Below are 23,927 nucleotides of genomic sequence, written 5' to 3'. Positions count from 1 at the left end.
CCATGACTATTAAATTTTTGTCTCCCTTCACTACCTGAATAATTTCTTTTATCTCGTCATACATTTCATCAATTTCTTCATCATCTGCAGAGCTAGTTGGCATATAAACTTGTACTACTGTAGTAGGCATGGGCTTTGTGTCTATCTTGGCCACAGTAACGCGTTCACTATGCTGTTTGTAGTAGCTAAGCCGCACTCCTATTTTTTATTCATTATTAAACCTACTCCTGCATTACCCCTATTTGATTTTGTATTTATAACCCTGTAATCACCTGACCAAAAGTCTTGTTCCTCCTGCCACCGAACTTCACTAATTCCCACTATATCTAACTTTAACCTATCCATTTCCCTTTTTAAATTTTCTAACCTACCTGCCCGATTAAGGGATCTGACATTCCACGCTCATACCACAAAATATATGTTGTATCAATACAGCTACCGCTGGTTTAGTCATGTCCAGCATTTTAGAATAATCTTTGCCCACTGGTAATTCTTTCTGATATAGTGATTGTACTTTGTGTGTACATTTGACATAGCACTATGTAACGAGAGAAGGCAAGAATCTCACTGTTATTGGGTTGCTGCACTCACTGATGTGTTAGGTCTAATTATCAGTGTCGTGTTCTCATGAACTTAAGCTTTCAGTGTGAAATGATTAATATTGTATGGAGACATATGGGATGTTGATAAAACTGAGTGTAGTTAAACAATGGAAACTCCAACTTGGAATATAATAATATATTGTCACATAGAAGAAGGTGTAATTAGATGAATGACGAACACTAACTTCACTTAACGAAGGTTTATTCAACACTGGCACTTACTAGAGTGTGGAGCGAACTGCCTCAGGGCAGAACACATACAGTATATATATATATATGGCTGCAGAACATTCCAGTACAATGATTCTTGACATTTGTGGATACTTGTAGCATGTACTCAAATTGAATATAAAAATTAAAATTGTACAGTCCAGGTGAGTTTTGAACTCATGACCCTCCATGCAACAGTTTAGCATCATAACCACTTCCCCATGGTGCTGCTCAGCTTCTTGTGCGACATTTCTCCCTCCTTAAGAGAACAGCGTCTCGATGTTACATCTTCCTAGTCCAGGAACCAGTCATCGGTCCTGCATACTCCGACTCCTGATAACTGATTCTCACCCTGGTGGTGATCTTCTTAGAACTTCTTTTGCCGCTATGCTCTTTGTCACCTTTCCGCTTGTTGCCTGTTGCTGGAGCTTTGAATTTACCCTAGGTTGCAGGATCCTTACAGGGCTTCATTTGAAGGACGTGGACCGTATCTCTGATCTTTCGTCGTCTTGTGTCAGGTTCAAAATCTTCAACTTCATAAGCAACATCAGACAACTGTCTTACAACCTTATAAGGTCCAAAGTAGCACCTGAGGAGCTTTTCAGAGAGAACAGCCTTCCGAACAGGAGTGAAGATCCAGATGAGGTCACCAGACTAGTAGACTACCTTCGGCAATCATTTTCTAGAGCCTGCAGTGTGTCGAGTCAAGCTAACTGCCGAGCTTCCTCAGCTCTGGTCAACATCTGGCTGATGTAGTCATCGTCCAGGTCATCAGGATGTAACGGAAACACAGTGTCCATCATCGTAGTCGCCTCACGCCCATCCACCAGGAAAAATGGCGTAAATCCTGTGGTGTCTTGTTTGGTGGTATTGTAGGCAAAAGTCACGAAAGGTAGCAACTCATCCCAGTTTCTCTGCTCAAGATTGATGAACATTGATAGCATGTCGGCCAAGGTCTTATTAAGGCATTCAGTAAGCCCGTTGGTTTGCGGGTGGCAGGCAGTCGTCATGTGATGGGTAATGTTGCACTGACGACGTATATCTGTCACAAGATTCGATTGAAAAACTTTCCCTCAATCTGTAATTAATGACCTTGGGGCACCTTGTTTTAATACAATGTCTTCTACGATGAATTTGGCTACCTCGGATGCTTCTGCTGTTTTCACAGCTTTTGTAATTGCATAGCATGTCAGATAATCAGTGCAAACAATAATCCATCTATTGCCACTAGCAGACATTGGAAATCGTCCGAGGAGGTCAATCCCAACACACTGGAAAGGCATTTCGCCTGGTTGAATTGGTATGAGTTTGCCAGGTGGTTTCTGAGGAATTGCCTTTCTCCTTTGGCACTCTCGACAGTGCAACACATAGTGACAGACACTCCTAAAAAAAACCTGGCCAGAAAAATCTCTTGCGGATTTTATCGTATGTCTTAATAAGTCTTAAATGTCTGGACTCAGGTGTGCCATGGAATTTCTGCAGAACATCAAAACGTATGTGTTTAGGAATCACTGGTAGCCACCTCTTTCCAAACGGATCGAAGTTTTTCTTGCTAAGTAATCCATTAACTACCTTAAATTGTCCTTTCACATCCCCTGGCCGATTTAAGGCAAGCATAATGTGAGATATCTTGGCGTCCTCCTCCTGCTCAGCACAAAGATCCTGGAGTGCAGCGAGACAGTCACTATCTTCATCTTGATGGCCTTGCGCAGGGTTTCTTGGTTGACATCTTGGTGTTTTCTTCCACTTTTGTACACTATGGTAATGTCACACTCTAGAAGACGTAGTGCCCACCTGGCGAGTCGTCTTGTTGGATCCTTAAGACCTGTCAACCAACAAAGTGAATGATGGTCTGTAACAACTGTGAACGGCCTTCCATAGAGATACTGTCAAAATTTGCACATGTCCCAGATCACAGCAAGACATTCTCTTTCTGTAGTTGAGTAGTTTCTCTCAGATTTTGTAAGTGTCCTAGAAGAATAGGCTATAACCTTCTCTTTTCCATCCAGAATTTGCATCAGAACAGCACCGATCCCATACCCACTGGCATCTGTGTGTAGCTCTGTAGGTGCTCTCTCATCATACAGACCAAGTACAGGATCAGTCGTCAGAGCTTTTCGCAGCACATCAAAAGAATCTTGTCAAGCACCACCCCCAGATAAATTTAGCATCAGCTTTTATCAATTCTTGGAGCAGCCTGGCTTTGATACAAAACTCTTTGATAAAATAACGGTAATAAGAACATAATCCGAGAAAGCTTTCACATCTCTAATACTTTTAGGAATAGGAAATTCCATTATAGGTCTCACCTTTTCTGGGTCTGGCCACACACCTTCGTTTGACTCAAGGTGACCAAGTATTTTGATTTCTTTTGCTCCAAAGAGAGACTTTCTTGGATTAAGTTTCAGTCCGCCTTGTTGGAGACACTTAAGAATGGCCCTCAGTGTTTTTATGTATTCATCAAATGTCTCTGAGAACACTATAATGTCATCTAAATAACAAAACCACATCGTTCACTTCATGTGCCCTAGAGGATTATCCATCATCCATTCAAAAGTTGCTGGTGCATTACACAAACCAAATGGCGTTACCTTAAACTCATACAGGCCCTCAGGGGTGATGAATGCAGTTTTCTCATGATCAGCCTCATCTACTTCAATTTGCCAGTATCCTGAGTACATGTCCATGGTTGCGAAAAACTTAGCCCCTTCAGACAATCTAGCGTATCATCAATTCGTGGAAGAGGGTAAACATCCTTTTTAGTTATCTTATCAAGCTTCCTGTAATCAACACAAAAGCGCCAACTGCCATCCATCTTCCTGGCGAGGACGACTGGTGACGACCATGGGCTTTGCGAAGGCTAAATGATGTCATTCATCATCATTCTCTCTACCTCATCGCGAATTATTCGACGTTCAGTTGATGACACATGGTATGCTCTCTGGCTTATTGGTTGATAGTCTCCAGTGCTAATCCAGTGCTTCACCGTTGGTTTGCCTAATTTGCTTTTCACTTGTGGATTGAAGCATTCAGATAACTCTTGTAGAATGGCAAGTAGCTTCTTTTGTTGTTCCTTAGTGAAATCTGGTGATAGTCGAGCTAGAAGATCTTGTCTCACAGTGGTAGTGCTAATTTCGTCCACAGACTCGGCATGGGAGGTTTCTATGATGCTCAGCTGTTCTTCAATAAACAGCTCAGTGTTTGCTACGTACATGCGTCTTGGAAGGATCTGCAGTTCTCAGCGACAGTTAACTATCCACAATTCACCAAATCCATTCTTAAATGAGATGACAGAGGCTGGGATGACCAAGTTATTCTCCAGTGGTATGCTTCTCTTACATTCCACTACAAGATCCATGGGTTGATGCATGGCATGACACATGACAGTTACCTTTCTAGCACTGACTACAGGAATGATCACTTCATCCAGCACACATAGTTTCCACACACTCGGATGCGCACCTTCTTGTCCACAGCATCTCATCTCGTCTAGCATAATCTTCGAGTGACCACAATCTATAATTGCCTGAGAAGCTTTCAGAAAGTCCCATCCAAAAATCGTCTCATGACTACACTCTTGTAAGATGATGAATTCTGAGGGCTGTGTATGGCCACTTATACCCACACAAATCGTACATCTTCCTGTAGGTTTTACATATTTCCCATTAGCCACCTTGTTGTCGACAAATATGGTTTTCTGTAACTGGCGACGGTACTTCTCCAAAATGACTGAATATAATGCTCCAGAGCCCACAAGAGCTTGGGCTGTTCGGCCATCCATGAGGATATCGAGTTAGTTTCCTATCGTTTTTGTGGTGATCGACAGCGGAGGATTTTTCTCTTTGGTAGCCTCACCTCCAAGGAAGGTCGCACCCTTTAGTTTTCCAGGTTGCGGCGGCTAGGTGATCGGCTGGAGCTTCTAAACAGTGATGGAGACCTTGATTGGCGTGCTGGGGAGCATCGTCTCCAGCGGCTAGCTTGCGGCGATGGTGACCCATGTCGTCCTGCACACACATTTTCTTGTTCATCTTCGTCGTCCCGGAGTTGGTGTCGGCTAAGATCAGTCTGCTGTCTTCTCGCATGGGCGTCATCAAATATCCGCCGCCTTTCTTGACAATAGCGCACCACATGTCCCGGTCATCCACAGTGGAAACATACTGGTTGGTTATCCTGGCTCCTCCAAATGTCAGTCTTCCTTGGTGCCCAAGCAGGTTCCTCATATGCCATTGTAGGAATGTAACTCCACCTGTGTCTTGACTTTTTCGCCATTTTAAAGGGAAATAAAGGACGAGAGATTGGTCTGTCCCACTTCCTCCCTTATGACCTCTTGAAGTATCTCGGTTTTTTGCTCGCCGTGCAATCCAAGTGCCTTCTGAACTTCCTCTCTCACTATCTGACAAAGAACACTTTGTCCTGATTGCCGTGATCCAAAACTTTTAGTATGTCATGTGAAGCAAGTGAGTTGGGTTTTGCATGTTCAATGTTTTTGTAATCCATGCTGGTTGGCATGGAGGAGGTCATTATGTTTGAGCTCAGAACATGTTCTAAAATTCTACAACAAATCAATGTCAAGGATATTGGATGTTAAGTTTTGTGAATCACTTCTGATACCCTTCTTGTAAACAGGTGTGATCTGTGCTTTCTTACAGATACTGGGCACAGTGTGTGTGTGTTTTTTTTTTTTTGTAGAAGAGGGGCTAACTCAGCAGCAAATTCAGTATAGAACTGATAGCGATTTCATCAGACCCTGGAGCTTTATTCAATTTTAACAATTTCAGCTGCAGTCTTTTTGTTGTACCTGTTTGCAACTCAACATCTCCGCTATAAGTAATTTATCCTTTTCATAATATTGTCATTATTCCATCCTGGATTTTCCATTGTTATGATCAGTTTCTGTATTATTATTATTATTATTATTATTATTATTATCATTACTAAAGAATATCATGATATGGCAAAACATTCTTTACTTTCTGGATGGCCCTCATATTTATACTCAAGCACTCACCTGACCAGAAGTCCTGTTCTTTCTGCTACAATACTTCACTAACTCCTACTATATCTAACTTCATTCTATCTCTCTTTTTAATCCATCTCAGATAGCAAGCTAGTGCTAAGCAAAGAATAGAAAGCCGAAGGATGGAAGGAATATATGGGAGGGCTACAGAAGGGAAATGAACTTGAAGGATATGTTATAGAAAGGGAAGAGCAAGTAGATGAAGATGAGATGAAATGAGAGGTACGGTACTGTGACAAGAATTTGACAGAGCACTGTAAAGCTGAAGTCAAAATAATGCTCCTGGAGTAGATGACATTGCAGTGGAACTACTGATGTCCTTGGCAGAGTGAGTCAACCACATCAAAACTATTCCACCTGTTGAGCAAGATGTATGAGACAGGGGAAATACCCTCAAACTTCAAGAAGAAAGTAATAATTCCAGTTACAAAGAGAGCAGATGCTGACAGATGTGAATATTATAAATTATTACACAAATGCTTTACAGAAGAATGGAAAAGCTAGTAGAAGTTGATTGCGTAGAAAAACAGTTTTTATTCCAGAGAAATGTAGGAGCACATGAAACATACTGACTACATGACTTACCTTAGAAGATAAGCAAACCTTTATTCATATCATGTGTTGGTTTAGAGAAAGCTTTACACAATATTGACCAGAATATATTCTTCGAAATTTTGAAGGTAGCAGGGAGCAAAAGGTTATCTACAACTTGTACAAAAACCAGACTGTAGTTATGAGAAGCAATAGACAAAGCTTAAGCCTATCTCTGATGTTATTCAATCTGTACATTGAGCGGGCAGTATAGAAAACCAAAGAGAAATTTGAAAATCAGAGAGAAGAAATAAAGCTGTAACGTCTGCCGATTACATTGCAATTTTGTCAAAGATGGCAAAGGACTTGGAATAGCAGTTGAAAGGAATTGATAGTGTCATGAAACGAAATTATTAGATGAACATCAATAAAAGTAAAACAAGATTAATGGAATGTAAGTGAATTAAATCAGCTGATTCTGAGGGAATTAAATTAGGAAATGAGATACTGAGCATGGTAGATGACTTTGCTAACTGAGCAGCAAATGAACTGTTGACAGCTAGAAGCAGAAGGGATATAAAATGCAGACTGTCTGTAGCTAGAAAATTGTTTGTGAAAGTGAGAAATTTGTTAACGGCAAATATACGAGCATTAAATCAGTTAGTAATGATTTCTTTCAACACGTCATCATTTTCCAAGTGCTTTCCAACAAGAAATTCCTTCAGTTTTGGAAACGAAAATCTGATGGTGCTAGGTCAGGGCTGTGTGGCGAATGATCCAGTAATTCCCAATGAAACTTGTCCAGTTGCGTCTTTGTTCTTGCCGCATCGAGAGACTGAGCATTGTCATGAAATAGAACAATACTGCTAGAGAGCAGTCGCTGCTGGTAATTTTGAATAGCGCACCTAAGCTGTAATAATTTTACAGTACCTCTCTGTATTTATTGCCACCCCTGTTGGCCAAAAGTCTAAAAGAAGAATGCCTTTCCAGTCCCAAAAAACCATGGCCATAATTTTCCATGTTGAAGATTCTTGTTTGAATTTTTGTGGTTCTGTATGGGAGTTCGAATGATGCCACTCACTGAATTGATGTTTATTCTGTGGAGTGTTGTGTGGAATTCACATTTCTTCACCAGTCACAATGTGATTCAAGAATTCGTCACCATCCATGTGATAGTGCTCCAAAACAGACAAAGAATGTACCATTTGCTTTGTTTTGTGTTCTTCTGGCAACATTTTAGGCACCCCTGTAGCACACATTCTTTCATGGTGAAGTTTTTCTGTAACAATTGAAAAATTACTGATCTTGAAACTTGCAGAAATTTCTGATGCAGCTCAACAATAATGAAGCACCTGTGTTGGTGAATTGCCTCATCAACTTTTTATGTCAAGTCTTAATTCATGACAGTAGGCCATCCAGATCTTTGTTCATCACAAGCATTTCTCCTTTCTTCATTAAACTGCCTACACCAGTTACACATATTCCCATCATGTATTACAATATTAGAGAAGGAAAGTTGCTACTCGCCATATAGTGGAGATGCTGAGTCGCAATAGGCACAACAAAACGATTCACACAGTTATAAGTTTTGGCAATTAAGGCCTTTGTCTGCAATACACACACACACACACACACACACACACACACACACACACACACACACACACACACAAGAAACTTTCACCCATGTCTGGAGTCTGACAACTGAAACCACACTGCGAGCATCAGCACCAGTGCATGAAGGGAATGGCAACTGGGTGAGGGTAAGGTGGAGGCATCTTTTTTATCTGGATTGAAAGTGAGGAAACCCTATTCACATTCCTCCAGAACCTCAGTTACTTCTCCCCCATATGCTTCACCTGGTCCTACTCATCCCAACAAGCCACCTCCACCTCAGAGACGGCTACATCAGTACCTCTGTCCATATCAAACCTACTAACCACCAGCAATACCTCCACTTCGACAGCTGCTACCCATTCCATACCAAGAAGTCCCTTCTGTACAGCCTGGCCACCCGTGGTCGTCACATCTGCAGCGATGAGTAGTCCCTCTCAAAATATACCGAGGGTCTCACTGAAGCCTTCACCGACTGTAATTATCCTCCTAACCTTCTACAAAAACAAATCTCTGGTGCCTTATCTTTCCAGTCTCCCACCACCTCCCAAAGTCCCACAGTCCAGCCACAAAAGAGCATTCCCCTCATAGCTCAGTACAATCCAGTGTCCTGTCCACTATCCTTCCCACCCCTCCTCCAGTGGTATTCCACCGAACCTACAGAATATACTCGTCCATCCTTACACAACCCCTGCTCCCAATCCCTTACCTCATGGCTCATACCCCTGTAATAGACCTAGATGCAAGACCTGTCCCATACATCCTCCTACCACCACCTACTCCAGTTGGTCACTAATTTCACCTATCCCATCAAAGGCAGAGCTACCTGTGAAACCAGTCATGTGATTTACAAGCTAAGCTCCAACCACTGTGTTGCATTCTATGCAGGCATGACAACCAACAAGCTTTCTACCTGCATGTATGGCCACCAACAAACTGTGTCCAAAAAACAAGTGGACCACCCTGTTGCTGAACACGCTGCCAAACATGATATCCCTCATCTCAGTGACTGCTTCATAGCCTGTGCCATATGGATCCTTCCCACCAACACCAGCTTTTCTGAATTGCGCAGGTGGGAACTTTCCCTGCAATACATCCTACATTCCTGTAACCTTCCTGGCCTCAACCATCGTTAGTCACTGTCCTCACCCATCCAGCCCCCTCCCTGTATTCATTCCAGCACTACATAGCCGTCATTTAACTGCCACACCCAGTCTTAATTTCTTTTTATTTCTCTCCTTTCCACTCCTTACCCCCCCCCCCCCCCCCAACTTTTCTCCTGCTCTCCATCTAAACTGCAGCACTTCACTGTCCACCACCCCCACCATACTATCCCTCCTCCTCCCTGCCCCAACCTCCTCCTTACCCCCACCCAGTCACCACTCCCATCATGCACTGGTGCTGCTGCTCGCAGTGTGGTTTCAGTTGTCTTAGACTGCAGATGTGTGTGCAAATTTTGTGTGTGTGTGTGTGTGTGTGTGTGTGTGTGTGTATTGCTGACAAAGGCCCTAATAAGGTCCTAATGATCGAAAGCTATAATTGTGAGAATCTTTTAGTTGTGCCTATCGTGACTCAACATCTCCACTATATGGTGAGTAGAAACTTTCCTTCTCTAATATTGTTACATTCCATCCTGGATTTTCCATTGTTTCATTAGATTTTTTTTTTAGATTAGATTTGCATTCATTCCCATTGATCTGTAATGAGGAGGTCCTCCAGGATGTCGTCGTCGGCTGATACTCGTATCCGAGTTTTCATTTCTCTCCTGAGATTTCCTTTGTCACGGTTCAGGCGTGGAAGTGTCGTTGATGGCTTAGCAATCCAATCCTAGCGTGGAACAGGCGGCCACAGACTTTACAGCTGATGGAAGGTGGAGGACGTGGCTGAGCCTGGAGGAGTTTACGTCTCCGGCGTTTGTCATCCTCCATTCTTCGACGTTCCAGCTCAAAGTTTTGAAGAGCATTTGAGGTAACTCAGCACCAGCGACTTTGGTCTTGTGGTATTGTGGACCAGTTACTCGGATCGATGTTCAAGTTTTTCAGATTTTTCTTGTACTGATCCTTATAACGTTTGAGAGGGGCACCTCGTGGCCTTTTACCTGTGCTCACTTCGCTGTACAGCATTTGGCGTGGAAGTCTGTCATTTTTCATCCGCTGGACATGTCCGACCCATCTGAGTTGATGCCCAATGATAAGAGCTTCCATGCTATACATTTTTGCTTTCTCAGGAACAGCCGTGTTGGATATGAAGTCATCCCATTTCAGGTTCATGATATATCTTAGCTTCTGTTGGTTGAAGCGTTCTAGTTTCTTCAGATCACAGCGATATAACGTCCAGGTTTCGCAACCATATAGCAGGGTGGAAATGACTACACCATCAGTTTGGTGTGCAGTGTTAGGTCTTTATTCAGGAAGACACGCTTTGTAAGACGTCCAAATGCTACATGGGCAGCACGTAATCTATTCTCCACATCTTTTCCAGATGAGCAGTTAGATGACAGTATGCTTCCTAGGTAGAGGAAATGCTCCACTTGTTCCAAGGGTGTATCATAAATGGATATGCTTAAGTCAGGAACGGAGGAGCCAGGAGTTGGCTGCGCCATCACCTTTGTCTTTGGAATATTGATGGAGAGACCAAATCGTTTGTACGCCCTGCTGAAGGAATCAACTGACAGCTGCAACTCTGCAGGTGAATGAGCTGGAGAAGCATTGTCATCAGCATACTGCAGCTCTGTCACACGAGTGGTACTGGTGAACCTTTTTGAATGGAGTCTGGACTGGTTGAATAATCCTCCATCAAACCTGTACTTTAGTTCTATTCCTGCATTGTTTACGGTTGTCTTGTAAAGCATAGCTGCCAGATACAATGCAAATAATGTTGGTGCAAGAACGCATCCTTGTTGAAGCCCACTTATTGGGAATTCACCAGTCGTTTCATTCTGGCAGAGGACCTGTCCAGTCATATCATCATGGAGAGCTTCAATCAGGTCAACAAAATGTTCGGGGCAGCCGAAGTGTTTTAATACCATCCACATGGCTTCTCTGGGAACTGTATCAAAGGCCTTTTCTAGATCATAGAAAACAAGTAGTAAAGGCTTTTGCTGTTCTCTGCACTTCTCCTGTAGTTGTCGTGCACAGAAAATCATGTCAATTGTCCCTCTTGAAGGTCGAAACCCGTATTGAGACTCAGGTAGTATAGTCTCTGAAAGTGTCTGGAGGCGATTTAAAAGGATTCTTGCAAAAATTTTGCCAGTGACAGAGAGTAGAGATATTCCCTGGTAGTTACCACAGACGCTTCTGTCGCCCTTCTTGAAGATGGTGGCAATTGTGGAGTTCTTCAAGTCAGCTGGTACCTTGCAGGTTTCCCACATTAATAGAATGAGTGAGAAGAGTCTAGTTTTTGGAAGCAAGACGCCACCCTCAATAAGCTCCATCGGGATGCTGTCAGGTCCAGGCGCCTTCCCAGGTTTCACACTCTTGAGTGCCTTGCAGAATTCTTGAAAAGTTGGAGGATTAGCCATCCAGGGTTTTGGAGGGTGCTGTGGGACATTTTTGAGAAAATCTCTAGCGGCAGTAGAAGGGCGGTTTAACAGTGAGCTGAAGTGCTCTTTCCAATGATTTAAGATGTCCTGACTTTCAGTAAGAATGGTATAGTTGTCAGCAGCTTTCAGTGTTCCTGATGAGGAGCGGATAGGTCCATACAGCTCTTTAATACTAGCGTAGAAGCCACACAAGTTCCTTGCATCGGAAAGATTTTGGAGTTCTGTGGCTTTCTGTTGCCACCATTTGTTCTTGATTACTCGTATTTCACTTTGACATTTCTGTTTGAGTTCTTGAAAGTGTGCTTTCTTTTCTGCACAGGATGGATCTTGAGCAAGGGATAGGTAAACATCCCGCTTTGCATTGATGTTGGCTTGGATTTCTCCATGCTTGTCATCAAACCAGTCACTTCTTTTCCGTGCACTAAAACCAACAACATTCTCAGCAGTTTCTTTGACGATGTTCTTTAATGTGGTCCATTCTTGTTCGACGTCATCTGTGGTTGCTGGAGCTTTGTTAAGTTGTTCAGACAGTATGTCTTGTTGTTCAGGTTGCTTATGTTGAATTTTCTGCGTGGTGGGTTTGAAAAGTGGGATCGTGGCTTGCGATACTTTGGTACTCTCAAACAGCTGACTAAAAGTCTATGGTCAGTCCAGCACTCATCAATTTTTAGTGCTGCTTTTGTGATGAGAATGTCTTTCTTGTCACGCTGTCGCGTAATAACGTAGTCTATAAGATGCCAATGTTTGGAGCGTGCGTGCATCCATGTGGTCTTATAGCAGTTACGCAAACGGAATTGGGTATTGGAGATGAAAAGCTCGTGCTCAGCACATAGACCAAGAAGTAACAACCCATTTGCATTGCAGTTTCCCACCCCTTGTTTACCCATGACGTCTCTCCAAAAACGGTTGTCCCTTCCCACTCTGGCATTGAAATCATCAAGTAAAATTAATTTATCTTGAATGGGTATTTTAGAGAGAGTACTGTTCAGTTGGTGGTAGAACTGATTCTTTGTGTCTTCATCACTGTCTAAAGTAGGAACATATGCAGAGACGAAGGTGATGAATCTGTCTGAACCAATGGGTACTCTTAAGAGTCATCAGTCTTTCATTAATTGAGACAGGTGTAAGTCAAAGATCTTTCACTATTTTCGTTTTTACGGCAAATCCTGCACCATGGATGCGTGGTTCTCCTGCATCCTTTCCCTTCCAGAAGATGGTGTACCCTGAACGTACCTCACTAATGTGTCCCTCACTTGAGAGTCTTGTCTCACTCAAGGCAGCTATGTCTATATCTAGCCGGGCTAGTTCTTGGGTGATACGAGCAGTTCTTCTCTCTGGCCTGTGATTGTTCACGTCCAGGAGGGTCCTGACATTCCATGTCCCTATTGTCATAATCATTTCATTCTTCTTTTGTTTACATCCGCAGTATAAGGAGTGACCTACTGGGTGCGGATTCCCAGCCCGGTTCAAGTGTGACTTCCGATGTTTAGCCCACATTTTCTAGGGCCTTCCCCATTCAGGGTGGGCAGCGGTCATCCTAAATAAACCTGCCCAGTCGCAGATGCAGGACCGGATTCCCGAGTAGTCACTCGGGTTCTCAGGAAGGCGACCATCACACACCTGCCGCCAATGTGCAGGTCCAGACTAGTAGCTTCCAGCCTCACTCGGAGCCTGCTACCATCATCCTTATCCCATCGCCATTGGTCTTTAGAGAAAATGACAGGAGAAATTGCCATTTGCGTGAATTTGTTTAAGGTGGATTACAGCTTGCGAGGAAGTGACTCACACACTATGATTCTGGAACAATTCATCACGGCACATATGTATGTGACATGTGACTTCAGGTACCAGAACTGCAACGAACTGCCGCGAGCTCAATGATGGCTGAGCGGCGCCTTTACAGCCAGTTCGTCTGGCATGACCTCTTCCGCCTCCACAATCGTTTAGAACCTGGGATATAAGATTCTTTTTCCGCTCGCTTCGCCGTTGGGTCGAAGGGTAGATAATAGATACTAGAGAGGAAAGTGAAAGACACCCTTGGGCCTCGGAAACCTCATACCGTTGGGGTCAAAGAAACCAAGAGTTGGCCGAGGGGGGCCGGATAGGAAAGGAAACCGGAGAGGCCTGACACAAGTAAGTGGAAGTAATGCCAGGCTTAGCTAAGGGCCCGTGTGGTTGCCACCCACATACTCCCAAGACAGGAGCTCCCTGCGGGGACCAGGATGTAGAACATGTGAGAAAGCCAACAATATATGACAAATATTTACAACTCAAACAAATAAGCTAATTACCATTCCACAGGTCACAAGTGGCATGGTCGTCATTTTTTAATGAACGCTATATGAAAGAATCATTTTACAATAATGCACTGAATTTAAAATAAAAAAGTTTTTTATGTATTTATAAGGTAATAAATGTGTAATACAACTACTATAATATTTATTTACAATGAACACATTACTGCACTGAACTGGTGCAGAAGTTAGATTGTACTTACACACACACACACACACACACACACCAAACACACACACACACACACACACACACACACACACACACACACTTATTTACAATGAACACATTACTGCACTGAAATTGTGCAGAAGATACACACACACACACACACACACACACACACACACACACAAATCAGTTGATTCTACTGAGAAATTCATCAATGGAGTAGAAGGAGTTGGCCACCAATAAATCCTTTAGGCTTCTCCTAAACTGAATTTCATTGGTTGTTAAGCTTTTTATGGCTGCTGGCAAGTTATTGAAAATGTGTGTTCTGGAATAATGCACACCTTCTTGTACAAGACTAAGTGACTTTAACTCCTTGTGAAGATTATTCTTATTTCTAGTATTGATTCCATGAATTGAGCCGTTGGTTCGAAAAAGAGATATATTTTGAATGACAAATTTCATTAAGGAATAAATATATTGGGAAGCAGTAGTTAGTATCCCTAGTTCCCTAAACAGGCTTCTGCAGGATGTTCTTGCGTTCACATCACATATAACTCTTACTGCACGTTTTTGTGCCCAGAAAACTTTAGCTTGGCTTGATGAATTACCCCAAAAAATAATCCCATATGACATTATGGAATGAAAGTAAGCATAGTATGCCAGCTTTTTCATTTTTATATCCCCTATGTCTGACACAATTCGCATTGCAAATAGAGATTTGTTAAGACGCTTCAGCAGTTCTGTGGTGTGCTCCTCCCAGTTGATTTTATTATCAAGTTGTAATCCCAAGAATTTAACACTGTCCACTACTTCTATCTGCTTGTCATTGTATGTTGGGCATATACTCGTGGGACACCCCTTACAAGTTCTGAACTGCTTGTAGTTTTTTTTTTTTTTTTTTTTTTTTTTTTTTTTTTTTTTTTTTTTCAAAATTTAGTGACAAAGAATTGACTAGGAACCAGTGATTAATGTTCACAAATATTTTATTAGTTGGCCTTTCTAAGACTACACTTGATTTTCTATTTATTGCAATGTTTGTATCATCAGCAAACAAAATGAACTTGACTTCTGGTAATGTTACTGATGTAAGGTCATTGATATACACAATAAAAAGTAAGGGCCCTAAAATGGAACCTTGTGGGATCCCACATGTAATTAGTTCCTAGTTGGATGATGCCTGATAGCTTGATACATGTCTCTTTCCTAATAACACCCTTTGTTTCCTGCCAGAGACATAAGATTTGAACCATTTTGCAGCATTTACTGTTACACTATAATATTCTAATTTACTTAAAAGGATATTGTTATTTACACAGTCAAATGCCTTTGACAGATCACAAAATATATCAGTTACCTGCAATTTTTGTCTAATGAATTAAGCACATTTTCACTGTAAGTGTAGATAGCCTTCTCAATATCAGAACCCGCTAGAAATCCAAACTGTGACATTGGCAGTATGTTATTTTAGATAAGATGGTTATAAAGCCGATTATACATTACTTTTTCTAAAATTTTTGAGAATGCTGGCAAAAGTGAAATTGGATGGAAATTTGGTGCTATTTCTTTGTCTCCCTTCTTAAACAGTGGCTTAACTTCAGCATATTTCAACCATTCAGGAAATACAAAATTGTTAAGGAAGATCAAAGAGTGTCCTAGATCGGCGAAGGAGAAAAGAGACCCACTTGCAATGTCGGGAATATACCGTATACCATGCACATGCGGAAAAGTTTGTCGGAATGACTGGATGATCAATTAACACCAGGATCAAAGAGCATAAGCGACATTGCAGGTTGGGGCAGGTGGAGAAATTGGCCGTGGCAGAGCACGCACTGAATCAAAGGTGGGTCAGATATGATAGTCGGATGCTTCTATAGACCACCTGCATCAGCAACCGTAGTAGTTGAGCGCCTCAGAGAGAACCTGCAGAACGTCGTGAAGAAGTTTCGTGATCATACTATTGTAATAGGGGGAGACTTCAATCTACCAGGTATAGAATGGGATAGTCACACAATCAGAACTGGAGCCAGGGACAGAGACTCTTGTGGCATTATCCTGACTGCCTTGTCCGAGAATTACTTCGAGCAGATAGTTAGAGAACCAACTCGTGAAGCTAACGTTTTAGACCTCATAGCAACAAATAGACCGGAACTTTTCGACTCCGTGAATGTAGAAGAGGGTATCAGTGATCATAAGTCAGTGGTTGCATCAATGACTACAAGTGTAATAAGAAATGCCAAGAAAGGAAGGAAAATATATTTGCTTAACAAGAGTGATAGGGCACAAATCGCAGAATATCTGAGTGACCACCATCAAACGTTCATTTCTGAGGAAGAGGATGTGGAACAAAAATGGAAAAAATTCAGAAACATCGTCCAGTACGCCTTAGATAAGTTCGTACAGACTAAGGTCCAAAGCGAGGGGAAAGATCCACCGTGGTATAACAATCATGTACGAAAGGTACTACGGAAACAAAGAAAGCTTCATCATAGGTTTAAGAGTAGTCGAATCATAGCTGATAAGGAAAAGCTGAACGAAGCGAAAAAGAGCGTAAAGAGAGCAATGAGAGAAGCATTCAACGAATTCGAACATAAAACATTGGCAAACAATCCAAACAAGAACCCTAAAAAGTTTTGGTCATATGTAAAATTGGTAAGCGGATCTAAATCCCCTATTCAGTCACTCGTTGACCGCGATGGCACTGAAACAGAGGACGACCGAAGAAAGGCAGAAATACTGAATTCAGTGTTCCGAAACTGTTTCACTGCGGAAAATCGTAACACGGTCCCTGACTTCAGCCGTCGCACGGACGCCAAAATGGAAAATATTGAAATAAACGATATCGGAATTGAAAAACAACTGCTATCACTTAGTAGCGGAAAAGCATCCGGACCAGACGAGATACCCTTAAGATTCTACAGTGATTATGCTAAAGAACTTGCCCCCTTTCTATCAGCAATTTATTGTAGATCGCTGGAAGAACGTAAAGTACCTAGCGACTGGAAGAAAGCGCAGGTCGTTCCCATTTTCAAGAAGGGTCATAAATCAGATGCGAATAATTATAGGCCTATTTCGCTTACGTCAATCTGTTGTAGAATAATGGAACATGTTTTGTGTTCTCGTATTGTGACGTTCTTAGATAATACAAATCTCCTTCATCATAACCAACATGGATTCCGCAAACAGAGATCATGTGAAACTCAGGTCGCCCTATTTGCCCAAGAAATTCACAGTGCCGTAGACACTGGCGAGCAGATTGATGCCGTATTCCTGGACTTCAGGAAGGCATTTGATACGGTTCCGCACTTACGTTTAGTGAAAAAAATACGAGCTTACGGAATATCGGACCAGGTTTGTGATTGGATTCAGGATTTCCTAGAAGAAAGAACACAACATGTCATTCTTAACGGTTCAAAATCTGCAGATGTAGAGGTAATTTCGGGAGTACCGCAGGGAAGCGTGATAGGACCTTTATTGTTTACAATATACATAAATGACTTAGTTGACAACATCGGTAGCTCCGTGAGGCTATTTGCAGATGACACGGTTGTCTACAAGAAAGTAGCAACATCAGAAGACTCGTACGTACTCCAGGAGGACCTGCAGAGGATTAATGCATGGTGCGACAGCTGGCAGCTTTCCCTAAACGTAGATAAATGTAATATAATGCGCATACATAGGGACAGAAATCTATTCCAGTACGATTATGCCATAGGTGGTAAATCATTGGAAGCGGTAACGACCGTAAAATACTTAGGAGTTACTATCCGGAGCGATCTGAAGTGGAATGATCACATAAAACAAATAGTGGGAAAAGCAGGCGCCAGGTTGAGATTCATAGGAAGAATTCTAAGAAAATGTGACTCATCGACGAAAGAAGTAGCTTACAAAACGCTTGTTCGTCCGATTCTTGAGTATTGCTCATCAGTATGGGACCCTTACCAGGTTGGATTAATAGAAGAGATAGACATGATCCAGCGAAAAGCAGCGCGATTCGTCATGGGGACATTTAGTCAGCGCGGAGAGCGTTACGGAGATGCTGAACAAGCTCCAGTGGCGGACACTTCAAGAAAGACGTTACGCAATACGGAGAGGTTTATTATCGAAATTACGAGAGAGCACATTCCGGGAAGAGATGGGCAACATATTACTACCGCCCACATATATCTCGCGTAATGATCACAACGAAAAGATCCGAGAAATTAGAGCAAATACGGAGACTTACAAGCAGTCGTTCTTCCCACGCACAATTCGTGAATGGAACAGGGAAGGGGGGATCAGATAGTGGTACAATAAGTACCCTCCGCCACACACCGTAAGGTGGCTCGCGGAGTATAGATGTAGATGTAGATGTAGATGTAGACCGACCACGTAATAAAATTCGCCGACACGGAAATTCTGGCTGTAGAGAAGCACTATCACACGCGCTTGTTCAGAGAAGCTGTAGAAATCCAAGAACACGCGAACAGTTTCAACAAGAAAGAGGAAAGCCTTAAGGTAAATGGATCCTGGCTGCCCGTACTGCAGCGAACGACCGTCGCAGGTAGCAAGAGGAGAACCGCACCGGAAATGACCGCGGAGAAGCCCTCGGACGTTGGCGCGCCAGGTACATATAGTCTGCGGCCGCGAGCTCGCCTCCAGTTCACCACCAGCAATGGAGGGTGAACCTTTGACAATGCCAGCCACTCATGCTGGCGAAACGTCAGAAAAATCATTAGATGAACGTCGGCCGAAGAACCCGAGACAGAAGCCAATAGGCAGTTTGTCATTCAGGAAATATTTCACTGATAAATGACTGGTTACACAGATAGCTTAATATGTTACTTAGAATCACATTCTTTAATTAACTTTGTTGATATTTCATCGTACTGACTAGATGTTTTTGATTTTAAAGATTTTGTGATGGATATTATTTCTGCTGAGGTAGTGAGGGTCAAATTCATATTATGGAAGTTACTTGAGATGTCTGGTCTGAGGTATTCCATAGCTTCATATTATGGAAGTTACTTGAGATGTCTGGTCTGAGGTATTCCATAGCAGCATCTACAGAACCTGACAACACCATCTTGTCAGTAACAGTTATAAAATGTTTGTTAAAAAGTTCTGCAACACTGTACATGTCTGTCACCTATGTATCATTTACTCTTAATGCTATTTGTCCCTCTTCGTGTCTGGTTCTACCGGTCTCCTCCTTCACTATATCCCATATAGTCTTTATTTTGTTATCTGATATGACTATCTTTTCCTTGTTATATTTTTGCTTTGATGTCCATATTACAGTCTTTAATATTTTGCAGTATTCCTTGTAATGTGCTATAGCATCAACATCGGAACTGTTTCGGATTGACAGATACAGTTTTCTTTTTGTTTTAAAAGATACCTCTATTCCTTGAATAATCCATGGCTTCTTTGTAGACTGTGCTCTAACCTTGGTAAGTTTTGGGGGAAAACAGTGTTCGAATAAGGTAAGCACTTTATTGGCAAGAGTGTTATATTTTTCATTCATGCCATGAGCACTGTAAACATCAGTCCAGTGAATGTCTCTAAGGAGTGTCCTAAAATAATCAATTTTTGGCTTATTGATTACCCTCTTGAGCTCAGATTTAACAGATTGTATATCCTGTTCAGTATTAACATTTAACAGAAGGAACTGCATCTCATGGTTTGAGAGGCCATTGACTATTGGTTTAATAGTCATGCATTACACCTGCACCATAAATTTCAGCAAGCTGTTGTTGAATTTCAGCAGGATGAACTTAAGTATGGAATAATGGAGCACACTCCACAATCAACAGGATTACTGATCAACATGGTGACAGGCAAAGCAATATAACCATACAACCAACACCAGAAGAGACATGAAATGTAATGGCCGCATAGTGACAGACTGGCCAAGAGTGAACAACCATGAATGGATGTCACATGACAGGATGCAAGGACACAATGCGTTATCAATTCTTACTCTTAAAATGGCTCTTGTAAATGGAAGTGTTAGATAATCTTTTCCGAAGATGTTTGTTGGACTGTAGCCTTGTATGGAAGTGAAACATGTATGATGATCAGTTCAGAAAAGAACACAATCAAAGTTTTGTAAATGTGGTTTATAGTAGAATGCTGAAGATTAAATGGATAGATCAAATAACTAATGAGGAGGTATGAAATCAAACTGGGAAAATGACATTTATTGCACATCTTGACCAAAAGAAGGAATCAGGTGATCGACATATCCTGAATCATCAGATTGTTATGGAAGAAAGTGTGGGATGGGGGGGGGGGGGGGGTGAGGTGGAAATTAAGAGGCACTAAGGCTTGACTACAATAAGCAGTCATAAATGAATGTAGATTGAGTAGTTTTGTACAGATGGAGAGGTTTGCACCGTATAGACTAGCATAGAGAGCTGCATCAAACCAGTCTTCAGACTGAAGACCCCAACAACAGCAACAACAATAACAACATGACATTTGTTAAAGAAAGCTCTATTCATCAGTCCATCAAGTGAGAGCGACAGGTTTCTGTTATTAAATCAAAGGGATGCCTCATGTGTACTCCGTGTCCTATTTGTAGTTCTAGAGCACCATGTTTTCTGTGTTGTCAATCATATTAGTGATTCACCAAATTCTAACATCATCTTCTGGATGATACAGCCTGGCATATCTCAAGCTCTTCTTTTAACCAGTCTATGTGATCTCTCCTATATATAAAAAACCTGATTAGACTGTGTGTATCCCCTATTAATTTTTTTATTTTAACTTCTGTGCTGCACATCTGATAACTAATATCATCCCAAGCAAGGCATAATTTCACTGCTGTATTATAGATATTATGCATTTGCGTAGTTTTTCTGTGTTTTGTTCTTCCTTTTCACCTGACATGCACATGCACTGTAGTGAGAAGTTTTCTTGCATGTAATTTGTATTACAGGTATGTGTTCAAATAAACATTGCATGGCTGGTAATTTCCCCACCTATTCTATGAGATAAAAGAATTTATCAAGTGTATTATATTACTGTAGTGTTAATAGCTAGCCTGTTATTCTTTTAAATTATCGGTTATATTGTACTGTGTGTGTGTGTGTGTGTGTGTGTGTGGCATTGTCTGTTGTTGTAATGGCCTAATGACAATAAAATTTTATTACCATTATTATTATCATTATTATTATCATCATCATCATCATCATCTTACTTGTTTTTGTTGTTGGTATAGCATTATTATCATCATTCCCAGTCAAACAGTCTGTTTACAGTTTGAGTGAAAATTGCTAGGATCACCATGAGTATATTAAGATGCAGGTGGAAGAGTATTGAAATATTAAGAATTTTTCCATATCAGTCATTGTTTGTAACAAAAATTTTAAGAAACTTGCCTGTGAGGTCATTGTATATAGATACATTTTTAAAATTATTTACAGGGGGTACGGTAATCAGATATAAACAGGATTCTATTTTTTAAAAAAAATTCATTTATTGAAACATAATAGGCAGTTACAAATTATTTTTCCATAGTTTCCCACATTAGAAATACATTTTTACCAGTGAGAAGGAAAGTTTTTTTTATCGTAGCATCGTAGAATGAACTGGTCACATCAGGAGCCAATGGCACATATTTCTCCATGCCTTCGACATCTTCAAATTGGCACCCTCCTAGAGCTTCTTTAAGTGGTCCAAACAAATATAAATTGCAGGGCAATAGGTCCAGGCTGTAAAGAGGATGATCAAGTTGAGTCCAGTGCATTTCCTGTAGTTTGTTGACTTTTGGAGCTGCAGTATGAGGCCTGTTGTGAAGGACTACGATCTATTGAGTCAGTTGGTCTCATCTTTTGTGGTGATATGCATCCCTCAACTTCAGCAGCTTGCAGTAGTACACAGCATTTATTGTGAGTTGCTCATGCAAAAAGTTGATGAGACAAAATGCCTTACGAATTAAAGAAAAAAAATGAAAGAACCATGCTAGCTGACAGTTGAGACTTGATGTTCACCAGTGCTCCCTCACCTTTCGTCCGCCACTCCTTACTGGCTTGCTTGAACTCAGGAGTGTGGTGGTGGACCCACATTTCATTGCAGGTGACGATCTGACTCAAACTGCATCACCTTCTTTTGCAAACCTCGCTGTAAGAATAGGACAAACATCTCAACTTCTGATTTTCAGTCAAAAGACAAGGCACTGTATGTAATTTGTGATGACCACTTGACACCTCCCATATTCTGCTATTTCCAACACATTCGCCTGTCAATCGTCTTCAAGAAAGTCTTCAACTGCATGGACGTTTTCATCTGTATTGCTGGTCTGATGACAGCGATTGTGTTGCTGATCTTCCACATGTTCTCATCCTTCCTTGAATTCTTTATGCCAGACAAACACATGCGTCCTCAAGAATGTTTGATCACCAAACTGTGCAGTGTGTCTCTGGAAAATTTCCATAGCTTGAACTTCTTCACAAGCAAGAAATTTTGTAATTATGTGTTGCACAATGGAGAGGCTGTGGGAAGTATGTAACAGCCAGCTCTCCCTACTCCTAATGGTCCCACCCAACAACACTATAAGTGCAGGTCCTGTCCTGCTAACTGCTGACCCTGAAGAACAAAAGTCCTGATTATATTTGATTCAACCTGATATTTGTGCAGTGTATAGCCCATGATTTTGTGTCATATGTGTACAATAGAAAGTTAGCATCTTATGGGTGAAAAAAAATTAACTTTTTTCCTTCCAGGAGCTGTTGTTGCTGTAGCAGCTAGCCGTGATGGATCACTTGTAGTCACAGGGGGCGAAGATCGAAGGGTGGTGTTGTGGGAAAGGTCTTCCTGATACAGCTGGTTATGTAGCCTGGAGTTTCATAAGTCTGCTTGTGGACCAACAGAATATATTTTTAAATTGTGCCTTAATAATGCTATCAGTAGACATAACACTGGTTTATGTAAAGCAACTTTTGAATGTTGAGCTTTTAACAACAATGTTTTGGGATTTACTACATGAACATTATTTCTTCAATGTTTTACAGTGCTATTTACAAGAAACATGTATGAAGGGCTATTATTCTTTTCCCACCACATCCAGTGAAAACAGATTTTTAATAAATGCTGTAAATAAACTAAAACATAGGAACATCTGTACAGATATTTGTGTACTTGTACATATTTATATGTTTTAAGGAAAAGTGAAACATAATATTGATATATTTTATTGTACATTAAAAAAACATTTCATTGTTTTCCTTTAAAAGCTCTTTCTGTGTTTTTGGTGTTGATGTCAGTGAGTGATTCTATTACCAAATGTATAGAGTGTACAGTTGTCAAAGATCCTACTGCTGTGTGTACAAAGCTGAAATTTCTGTAATCTAGCTCAGGTGGCAGAGTATTCAGAATAGTGTGCAGAGGGAACTCTGGAAATGGCTTCTGGCCATGGGGGTGCACTCACAGCCACAGGTGCTGCCAGACATTGCCAGATGTCGTTCAATGAGAAACCCAACCGCTTCTATTACTTTTTATTTAGGACTGTTGGATGAATGCTACTGTGAGATTGAAGGGATTGACAAAGAACAACTCATGAGGAGTTACATCAACCATAAAAAAATAAAAGCAGGAAAATTGCAGTTGTCAATAAAAGAGATTCTTGCAAAATATTTCTGCAGTCTATACTGTAACTCTGTTCAAGTGCATGGAATGTAAACCAGTTTGTAGTAACATGGAAAATCTAACAGGCCTGTTGACGTAGCAGAAGAGCTAACAGAAATGCAAAGTCTTTCGTGGCAGACACACACACACACACACACATGCACGCGCGCACCCCCCCCCCCCCCCCCCCCCACACACACACACACACATACTATGTGTAATTTCATTTTCCCACATAAGTGAAGGCTTTGAGCTGGCAAATCAGTGCACTGTAGTGTTCTTTCTCTTATGGAGAGGGTTGTAATGGAGTTTGTGTTATTTTATGTGGATCCTTGTGGAA

General features: G+C 41.5%; 1 protein-coding gene across 1 annotated transcript in view; it reads left to right on the top strand.

Moving 5' to 3' along the window:
• The window catches only part of LOC124773078 (protein FAN-like), a 237,374-nt gene extending 214,217 nt beyond the window's left edge, over positions 1-23,157 (top strand). The window contains exon 18 of the mRNA XM_047249371.1: positions 22,687-23,157. Coding sequence (XP_047105327.1) covers positions 22,687-22,781 — 95 coding nt within the window. The 3' untranslated portion in view covers positions 22,782-23,157. The remainder of the gene's footprint in view (positions 1-22,686) is intronic.
• Positions 23,158-23,927: the final 770 nt, after the last annotated feature.

Source organism: Schistocerca piceifrons, chromosome 2, assembly GCF_021461385.2.
Source record: "Schistocerca piceifrons isolate TAMUIC-IGC-003096 chromosome 2, iqSchPice1.1, whole genome shotgun sequence".
In the NCBI taxonomy this organism is placed as follows: Eukaryota; Metazoa; Arthropoda; class Insecta; order Orthoptera; family Acrididae; genus Schistocerca; species Schistocerca piceifrons.
Note: the sequence above shows the minus strand (reverse complement) of the source record. Positions and strands in the feature narration are given on the sequence as shown.